The 10,193-nt window shown below is 37.6% G+C and overlaps 2 protein-coding genes across 2 annotated transcripts; one reads left to right on the top strand and one right to left on the bottom strand.

Moving 5' to 3' along the window:
• Positions 1 to 194: 194 nt before the first annotated feature.
• On the bottom strand, positions 195 to 6,210 carry LOC109015351. The gene is made up of 3 exons (XM_018997831.2): positions 3,443 to 6,210; positions 1,038 to 1,348; positions 195 to 719 (listed from the first exon to the last, which is right to left on the bottom strand). The coding sequence occupies exons 1-3, from the start codon at positions 5,731 to 5,733 to the stop codon at positions 349 to 351; spliced, it is 2,973 nt and encodes a 990-aa protein (XP_018853376.1). The 5' UTR covers positions 5,734 to 6,210; the 3' UTR covers positions 195 to 348.
• Positions 6,211 to 8,303: 2,093 nt separating this feature from the next.
• On the top strand, positions 8,304 to 10,158 carry LOC109015383. Its single transcript, XM_018997861.2, has 4 exons — positions 8,304 to 9,076; positions 9,413 to 9,523; positions 9,723 to 9,803; positions 9,896 to 10,158. Exons 1-4 carry the CDS (start codon positions 8,861 to 8,863, stop codon positions 9,968 to 9,970), a joined length of 483 nt encoding a protein of 160 aa, XP_018853406.1. The 5' UTR covers positions 8,304 to 8,860; the 3' UTR covers positions 9,971 to 10,158.
• Positions 10,159 to 10,193: the final 35 nt, after the last annotated feature.

Raw genomic sequence — 10,193 nt, 5'->3', positions numbered from 1 at the left:
GTTGAGCTTTCTTGAGAGGCGCATTTCAGGTGATTGTGAAATCTATAATACATGAGATATCATGACCTTTATCTAAAAATCATACGGGTAACAATAAATAAGCATTATGAGTAGGGTTAGTTCTCTCGTCTTCACTCGGCTCAAAGTTTTTTTTTTTTTTTTTATAAAATTTCGAGTAGAGAGGGACCAAATCATTAAAAGCAAAACATAGTTTATATAACAGAAACTAGCTTTTCGTGACATCTTGTCTACAAAACTACCTGGAGAGACCCTTGAAAAGAAAGCCTGGAATTTTCCCTACAAGAGTTTTGGGAACAAAAAACTATAACAGTTGTACGTGGACATTATCTACCTCTCTTCAGGTCTAACAGGAGCATTTGCTAGGTCCTGAATCTCCTTCTTACTCTTTATCAAATTCGATTTCCTTGTGTTAATATCCACTTTGTCCAAGTCTTCTGCAATACCCATGTACCCATACAGAACATGTTCCTCCCCCCCGTCTCCCTGCATTCCTGCATCCCAGCTGTTGCTGCTTTTGCCATTGTTCATCGCAAGTTGCCCGAAATCGATTCTACCGCGCTTATTCTCAGCATAGTACTTGTGAAGCCTCTCTGCATCTCCCATCCCAGTGAAAGTGCCCAAGAACTTTACAACCATAACACTTTGATCCGAAGGCCGTCCAAGGCAAACCTTGATTCTTCCCCTCACAAAACCTTTCCCTGCAACAAAGGAGAACCATTGAGATCAAGTACATTAACAGAACATATGGTTACTGGCATTGTATTTAACAGATTTTGTGTCCTAAAGTTCCTGCATAAAATATATTATTGCAGTCTATTCAAATAATGGATAATACAAATATAAGCAAATATAACCACAAACTTTCTTCTTATGTTTACTTCAAATTTGATTTGATTTATTTGTTGACAGTTAAAACTTGACAAAATATACACTCGACTCATATAGCTTTATGCCCACTCTAATGTATCTTTCAACCAATTGTATTTTTACATCATTGATCACACAAAGTCACTCACTTCTTAGTAAAGCCTCAATCTCGTCCATGGTAATGACCTTCCACTTTCCTGGATTATTGTCTGACATGGATATGTTGTGGATGATAATGACAGGAGGCCAGAGTATCAAATCCTCCTTCTGAGCCAAAGCTTCTGCGTTGGATAAGACCTGAGGAACCCATGTTATGGTATCATGCGGGGCAACAGTATTCCACCCCAACAAAACACATATTGCTTTGTGAAGACCCAAGTGTTGTGCTCTCAGGCCAACCTTGTGAGACATAAAGGCATGTCTTACCAAGCGTTGGGTATCCATGAACTCCTTTGACAAGCTGTAACAGCACAGAAATGTGAAAAACAGATGCCAACAGAGTGCTTTATCAAGAAAGAAAAATAGATTCAACTACCATCCAATGAAACTCGAAGTTTGTATTTTATAGATTCCCAACTTAATGAAAACACGGAGGAAAGAGAAAATATTTCACACAAAATCTTCAACGTGCTTGCAGATGAATTAACAGAGAGTCACACCTTGAAGCTTAGATAAACAATGATGTTAACTACCGATTCTCTTTAAAAGAATTAAATAAATGGCAGCAATATAAATTGGCACTCCAAGAACCATTTTTTCCATATTTGGATCAACCAAATCCACCACAACCATCGCCAAGCAGGGCATTATCAATCGTGAAATGAGGTCTCTCATTAACTCCAGGTCTCGTCCCATAATCAGACAAGAACATCAGACATTTGGAGACTTTATTTTCGGCTCATTACTGCCTGCTGCCTTCTTTAGTCTGTATTCCCACATTAAAATAGAGATGTACCACCACAGTCTGAATCTAAAAATCAAATCATTTTCCAGGTCGCATAATAATCGCCAATACAGAAACAATCATCACACTTCTTCTCATGTATGCAGTTCTCTCTCTTAAATGCAAAACAGAATCCTAGACCGAGAGCATTGCCAGTAAGGGTCAGACAGATTAAAACTTGAACGATTATCCAAATTTTTTTTTTTTCATAAGTAATAATATTATATATATCAATAGGAGTAACCAAGTACACTGGACGTATAAAAGAAAACACCTAGCCCATACAAGAGAGCCCCTAATGACCCAAAAGCCCATGAAAACCTACCCAAAATACACCAAGCCCAAATTGGAATGTAACACACCTCCCCGACCCCAGCCCCTAGATTTTGTAAAAACTAACCTCTACCCGAACATCCCACTACGAGAACGTCTTCACAAAGCCCTCCCTTTAGCCTTCCCTCGACTTGAACTACCTCCCTTAGCATCGTAGTTGATTGCCCATGAAAGATTCTTTAACTCCCTGCTTTTCTTAAACTTAGATTTGGTTTCAAGCCCGTGGCTCTTGGTTATTGCTTTATCAACATATCTACCGATCCACAGTTTGACCTTTTTGCCACTGACATTCATTCTCTGCCTGCTCGAGCATACCATTGGATCTGAATGTTCAATTTATTACTTAACAATCTCCAATCATGCAATACACAGCTCAGAAACAGGCCATGATGATTTGAGCCGGTTAATTAGGCTCATCAAATCCTTTCAGTTCTTCATCCACATCCGGTGAGCGAACCCAACCCCAGTGATTCAGCGAAATATATTTTCACATCCCCTGCACCCCAACCCACAAATGCAAACGAAAAAAAGGGATAAACTCATCCGTTCATTGGCTAAAAAAAACTCTGGAACATTGATCATATAAACCAAAGTTTTCCAAATAGGACTTCAACAAAGTACCTTTCCCGATTAAATAATTGAAAAGCCAAAGAAAAGTAGATGAGCTTAATGAATGGGAAGTATATTTGGACATTTCGAAACAAAACATAGATATACATACAGTGAGAGTTGAAATGTGTGGATATAAATGCTATGACCACTTCTATATATACTCACAATGAGAAAGACTACCGCTAAAGAGTCTGGTTCCCACCAATATCCAGTTTACACCAGTGAATTTGTCATGAATGGTAAATGAAAAACTAGGAAACCCCAGTACATAGAAGTAAAATCAGACCAGCTCCCTATTTCTAATTAGTAGCTCTATTCCCAATTAATAGCCCTTTGCTAGATGGAAGGATAGAAGATGGAAAGCACTTGAATGAGCTCTTTAAAGTCACTTCTATCAGTTCACCAGAAGATCACAGCACATGGAATTGGTACCACTATACCCTCCATCTCCAAACACTGTGCATAAATCTAAATGATAAACATAATCTTGGTCTTAAATAGCATGGACCCTAGTTAAATTTCCAAACAAACTTCAAACCAAAAAATCTAGAAGGCTAGTCCACAGTCACTTGACTGCATTGGCTAAAGTACCAGGAAATTCCTGAATCAAAATATGAAAACAGGCTTTCCGCGTTTAGAAAGAATATAAACAGAAAGGAAACAAACCTTCTGCCACATGCAATGCAGAACAAACTACCACCTTTCCCTTGCTCCTTGTATCGTCTTCGGACAGCTGGGTTCACATTCAACTTTTTAGAGAACTTTAGGAAGGCTTCATGTACCAGTTGCTTGAATTTCTCAGTGTCCTCGGCTGGCTCAGACTCTGAGTGACTCGCCCAATCTTCTGAAGGGTTACCATAGTCTTCGTGCACATCCTCATAATAATCATCATTACTTTTCCAAACTTTGGGATGTTTGTGAAAACCACTTCTTCTATCAAGATAGTGCAAGTTATTTGAGCTGAAAGAACCATTTCTTGGATGACACCTTGTAAATTGACCGCCATGTTTATACAATCTAACTGAATGCCTTTGCGTATGTGCCAAAAAATCTTGAGATGATAACCATTCATCAGATGTAAAATCTTGATGACGTTCTAGCCTATCATAAATCCTCTTGGACTTTCTGTATTCATTACGGTCAAATCCCACAACATTGGATGAATACAAACCACTTGTATCATCATCAATCCACTCTTCACCTCTATCATATAGATCCTGAAGCTCTCCCGCCGCATCCCATTTTGACATGAATCTTCCAGAATCATGCCCGCCTAATTCTTCATCAGCACTGTACTTTCTTTTAATCACCCTATCTAATGGTTCACATAAGCCAAGCTCCTCCTCCATTCTCTGCGTTCTTACAGAATGTCTGTGCATATCTGAATCATATTTAGAAATAGGAGGACTCTGCAGCCTTTCCTTCAGAAACTTTGGACCTGCATCTTTTCCAAAAGCATAATCTGATCTCAAATGTATTAAATGATGATCTTGTGATGCACTCAAATGTGCCTTTTTGTAGTGTTCTGGCACTCTCCTTCCAAAGTCAACATCATTACATCCAGAACCCAAATACTCCCCACCTTGCGTTGATGTATTTGATGTTCTATTCATATCAAGGTAGTCTAAACCTGCATGCTTTGGTAAAGTGGAATGGTCCAATATAATTCCTTTGTCAGAATTTCCGTAAGGATCATCGCTGTTATCATGAGCCCTATTTACGATAGGGTGCATGTTACTAGGTCTTGACATATGTCTATGATCGTAATTGATTTGTGCAAGGTCATAGTCTAGTGGAGCATGTGGTGGAATCGCTCTGTATAAGTCATCAGGAGGATGTTCACGGTCATCGTTTGCAGTTCCCCGTAGTTTTGGGTATGAATGATCTTCACACTTAACCCTGGTGGGACTATATGCACCTCTTTGGCAATATGTCAGATTCCTCTGTTTAGTTTCGTGGTGTCCAGGGGACCCTATAAGTGGACTTCGCCCATATATGTTACAGCCAATAGGATCTATAAGATTTCTGCCATTCCTTGAAAACTCATCAGAAGGAGGCAAGTGAATGCCATCCTGATAAGAACCCGAAAACTCATCCCTCAACATCCTTGAAGAGGAGATTGCCAAATCCTTCAGAGGAAAGGTTCTTGCAGAATCTTTGGAGTGAGATGCCGACCCAACGAGATATGGCACATCCCTTGATTGAAACATGGGTTTCTCTCCATCTTTGGATGATTCCAGGATTGGTAACTCATCGACAGCTACAGGGTCCCGATACTGAAGCGTTTCATGCTCAATCCGGCGTATATCTATACTTTGTGATGAGGATGATAGGTGCCCATCAGTTTCTCTATAATTTGATGTGGGACCTCGATCTTGAGGCAACCGATATGACCCCCGAGGTATGCCATCTTCCATTGCCATTGATTTCTGACCCAACATTCTACGTCCACCAGCTTCTGACAATCTGCTTTCATTAAAGTCCTTCTCTTTACCCATTCTAGAACTATAATGCTGATATCCATAAACATTTGTTGAAGTCAAGCTATCATCACCAACCTTATCATCAGTACGATCGGCCAACTCATATCTCCGCTGCAACTCTATAGGCAGATCATAATCCCTACGCATGCCAATACCACCCTCATGGAACTGAGCCCTTCTTTTCACTTGCTCGAAAGGGGGTGACCTTGATCGCATCCTATCTCTTCTACCTCCACTACCACCACCCAAATGCCAAGCATAATCCCCCCTTTCAGCAGAACCACTCCTTCGACTAGCACCCACAACCCGTCTCGACCCATCAAACTCATGAGGACTCGCATTCTGCCGGGTGAGCGGAGACCGATCACAAAGAGTACCATTGCAAGGGTCAGTACCCATTCTCGACCGGTGTTGAGCACGGAACTTTGAACCCGGGGCAATTGTAGAATAATCATCATGCCTTCTTGATTGCATCCTTAGTTACACTGTTAAATCCTTTAGAATTTAAAAACTCGACTTTTAGAGTGAGTAATTTTATCAAATCTTAAGATCAAAGGATGAAGGACTTGGAAAGCCCAAATCTAAAGACACACAGCCAAAATGTTTCAAGCACGGTAGGATGGTATCTGTGACCCTAGCCCTATAAATACGCACAAAGATTACAACTAGAGATCAAAGAAAGAAGACCCAGAAAAAGGCTTTGATTTCCATGCAGCAAGAGTTAAGGATCAGAGAGATTTCAAACCTTTTGATGTTGGTAAGATTCCATGGTAATTTTTCAACCAAGTTTTTTTTGTTGCTTCGGTTTCTCAAAATTCATGTATTAGAGAATCCAGAAACACTCTCATACCTCTAAGGGTGTTCTACCAAACAATCTGACGACGAAATATGGGGTCCGAAGGCAGATATGAGAAAGATGATGGGGCGGTTTGCTTTATCCCCGGTAATGGTTTCCTTGTTTCATCGGCTACTTTCTAGAGTAATGAGGGAAAATTCTGGGTTAGTGGGTGTAGCATACGATCCTATGCCGCAAATTTGCTTTTACATCTGAACCGTTCATCACGATCTGATAGACTGATTGTATTTACGTAAACTGTGTCTGGCAAGGATCTAGGGTGGGACCATCCACGAATAACGTGAAAATTCTCCATAATTGAATTAGAAACTATTTTTATTATAAAATAAATTTATAAATTTATTTTTATAAAATTTTTTTATGATTAAAATATTTCTCTTATCAAATATATATTTCATAAAAAATTATATTCATGTGCCGCGGAAGACATATACTGCATACTATAATAGATCTATCAAGATTTAATTTATAAAAAAAATAATATATTTTAATTTTGCAAATATATTGCTTCGAGAATAAAATCACTCATATTTCATAAATATGCCAATAAAAAAAAATTATGATTTTTATTTTTCATAAATTTTAGTATTTTAGTTGGAGTGAAAAATTGGGATCATAAATTTTACACAATGAGTAATTTCGAATATCGTTGGAAAATTCGATGTTATTGGTGTCAATGAATTGTTAAAGCATATGTTTCTAATTAACACGTTAAAAAAATACGATAAATCAATGATATCACACGAAATAATAGAAATAATTAAACTGTGGAAACCATACTTGTATTGTATGGAGAATTCTATTAAATACTTAAGATCTTGTTGACAAATACTATTTGTTAATCTTCCCTAAATTATCAACGACATATGCTCCATCATTTCTTACATAATTTATTATTATTTTCTATAAAATAATGGTAAATCTAGTTATCTATTTTATTTACCATCACATTCTTTTTGAAAAAGAGTATAATTTATTATTAAAAAATTAACTTTTCATGTAGATTTTATATTTGAATTCTGTTACATATAATCATTTTTATATATTTTTTAGAGACTCTACTGATGTGATTGATTAAAATAATTATTTTATATTAAACAATGACGATGTCAATCACATTAATAGAGTATATAAAAGTGACTGTACATAAAATTTTTTATATTTAATTAATTTTTTAAAATGAGTGTAACACTTACGCACTGATTTTGAAAAAGAATAAAATCAATTTATCAAAAAAATTAATTTTTTATACAAATTTTATATTTATTTATTTTTTCAGAAGGAGTGCTCGACGCATCGAAGGTATCATTCTTTTACTTAATCAACCATTAATCTCCTATACTTATGAAAAGGGGAAAAAAGCAAAAGAAAGGAAACACGAAAGAGAAAGGAAAAGGAATAAAAACAAAAGCAAATTACCACCACCACATCGAGAATGCAGCGTATGTTCTACAGCCCATCTTCTCATGCTCCCCTACCACGTACTCACCAGTTTTTGCAGGGAATGTGTGCTCTGCGTCGCTTCTACCAATTCATGAGTATTTATATGACCATTTTGTATTGTAATTATCTTTTACCATTTACGCATTGAGGTTTATCAAAGATAGGATGGAATCTGATATACGCGCGTGTTGTTTTGGATCGGATCGAGTGGTATAAACCAGACGTATTGAAACTCAGCACTCATACTTTTTCCATCCCAATGACTTGTGTATCCCAAGATTAGCCAAACTTCGTAAAAAGAAATAGTAATCCTGGTCATATAATGGTGGGTGCTTTTGTAGTTTGTGAATTCTGCTTTAGATAGAATGTGATCTCTCAGTTTGTTTGTAGAGAGTTATAAAAGTTAAAATCATATCAGTCACAAATGAATTTATGTACTGGTGGAACTCCAACCATGAGTAGTAATCTGGGATTTTTCTTGTATGTATTAGGTCATAGCTGTAACTTCGCTTTCATAAATAAATGAAGACTATTTTCTATAAGAAAAAAATATTGAATTCTGCTTTTGGAAAGATGAATTGGTTAGAACCTTTTTGGTGATGAACTTTTCTTTTCTATGAAGCACTCATATTCATAGTAGTGCGCCAAAGTTGTAGCCCACGACGGCTATATTGTGTATATAGACATATGCATAAGCAAATCAAAGTGGTTTCAAAATAGAACTTTGTTGGAGCAGTAGATGTGATCGGTGCACCAAAACCTGGCCCCAGAAGTGAGAGCCATAAATGCATATGGATCAGCAAGTACTATGCCCAGATCACCCAGCAAGGCAGGCTAGCCGTGTGATTTCATGTGACACAACTTCCTCTTGCTTCAAGCAATCTTGGTTCTTGTCACCACCACCCTCAGCCAATGTAGATTACGTGCATAATCAGTCACCCCAATGCTTGATAAAAACATCATGATCTCTCAATTCTGATTCGACATTTTAACTACTTCGGTTATAGAGAGAAAGAAGATAAGGACCAAATTCCCTAGCTAACAAAGTTTTACTAGGATGCAAGTACAGAGTCTTCGTTCCAACTAGAGGAGTCGATGCCTGTTGGCAGTTGCGTACGCCTGTCTATATATAACGTACGTGTTCTTGCTTTCTTTGAAATGTTTTCTGAAGAAAGCAAGAGAGAGAGAGAGAGAGTTTTAAAGCAAAAGCAAACAAGAGGGCCTTTGACAGCATTACAAAAGTACAAGGAGGTTGATTTCGAGGGAGCATAGAAGCCTAAGTGACCGGCATTACCGAGATCGATGCAAAAAATGAAGAATCTTGGGAGCCTTGGCAACAGTGGGAGGCTCTCCTCAACTGAGGAGAGTGAGGATGAGGAGATCACAAGGTTGGCCATATCTACGATTCAAGCCAGAGAGGAAGAAATTGAGAGGAAGAAGATGGAGGTGAAGGAGAAAGTTGAACTTCAGTTGGGTCGAGCTGAAGAAGAAACTAGGCGCTTGGCACAGATTTGGGAAGTAGGGTTGAGAAAATTATCAACAACTCTATCAACCATGACTGTTTTCTTATTGCACCTTTTGATAACTCCAAAAAAATTATGATTGTTATGCGGACTTGTAAAATACGTTTCCCCATTTATATTCTTTCTGCTCTTCTTGGATACTTCTTTGTTTGGGTTGGTGCTTATAGGAAAGAGCTTGTATTTGCGGTTTCAAATGCAAAAAATCATAAGATGCATCGAACTTCAAACCATTACCCAAGTTCTGAATTTATGAAAAGAAAAAAAGATTTTGTTTCATTGAAGTAAAACTCTCACCCTTAATTCATTTGTTTTTGTTCATGGAATCGAGTAGGAGCTAGAAGTACTTGCAGATCCTATGCGAAAGGAAGTTGCTACTGTACGTAAGAAGATTGACATGGCTAACCGAGATCTAAAGCCGCTGGGACAGAGCTGCCAGAAGAAGGTATCTGCTTCTAGTATCTCCATTGTTCTTCTTGGAATATTCATCTCTGATACTTAATTTGCATCCAGGCTTGAACTTCCTATGCATTATTATCGCAATCTATAACTTATCTTGTTTAGTTTTTTTCTTCAAATTTCATAAGTTTATATGTATAACTCAGTTATCACTACGAATTTTCTCTGTGATTGGCTGGCCGCAGGAGAAGGAATACAAAGAAGTCCTAGAGGCTTTCAATGAAAAGAACAAAGAAAAAACTCAGCTAATAGCCACATTAATGGAGGTAACAGTCCCAGAATTTTCGGCCTGAATATCTGCCCTTCTTCCTACTCTCTTTTTTCCTTTCTAATATCTTCTTTGTAATATTATTTCCAGTTGCTGACCGAGAGTGAGAGACTGAGAATGAAGAAACTCGAGGAGCTGAGCAAGCATATAGAATCCACGCACTAAGATCTCCAATGTCATCAGTGGTTTGGCTTGTGAACTTGTACTTGATATAATTAATTAATAGTACATAGGTGTTTTTTTAATCATAGGTGTTTAAGAAGCCTGTAATCCTTTATCTACTTTAAACGTGTTTTTTCCCATTGAGATAACATGTCCTACAATGAATATACACATTAATGTCAACCTCAAAATATTGTCCTATGCAATTTCAGGGCAGTTGCCAAAA

This window comes from Juglans regia, chromosome 14 (assembly GCF_001411555.2).
Source record: "Juglans regia cultivar Chandler chromosome 14, Walnut 2.0, whole genome shotgun sequence".
Taxonomy (NCBI): domain Eukaryota; kingdom Viridiplantae; phylum Streptophyta; class Magnoliopsida; order Fagales; family Juglandaceae; genus Juglans; species Juglans regia.
The sequence above is the reverse complement of the archived record's forward strand: the minus strand, read 5'-3'. Positions and strand labels throughout refer to the sequence as shown.

Coding starts and splice junctions, on each gene's coding strand:
- LOC109015351 (XM_018997831.2), bottom strand. CDS start 5,733: ATGCAATCAAGAAGGCATGATGATTATTCTACAATTGCCCCGGGTTCA. Junction 1,349..3,442: donor TGCATTGCATGTGGCAGAAG/GTTTGTTTCCTT, acceptor GTGCTGTTACAG/CTTGTCAAAGGAGTTCATGG. Junction 720..1,037: donor GATTGAGGCTTTACTAAGAA/GTGAGTGACTTT, acceptor CCTTTGTTGCAG/GGAAAGGTTTTGTGAGGGGA.
- LOC109015383 (XM_018997861.2), top strand. CDS start 8,861: ATGCAAAAAATGAAGAATCTTGGGAGCCTTGGCAACAGTGGGAGGCTC. Junction 9,524..9,722: donor GACAGAGCTGCCAGAAGAAG/GTATCTGCTTCT, acceptor GGCTGGCCGCAG/GAGAAGGAATACAAAGAAGT. Junction 9,804..9,895: donor TAATAGCCACATTAATGGAG/GTAACAGTCCCA, acceptor TATTATTTCCAG/TTGCTGACCGAGAGTGAGAG.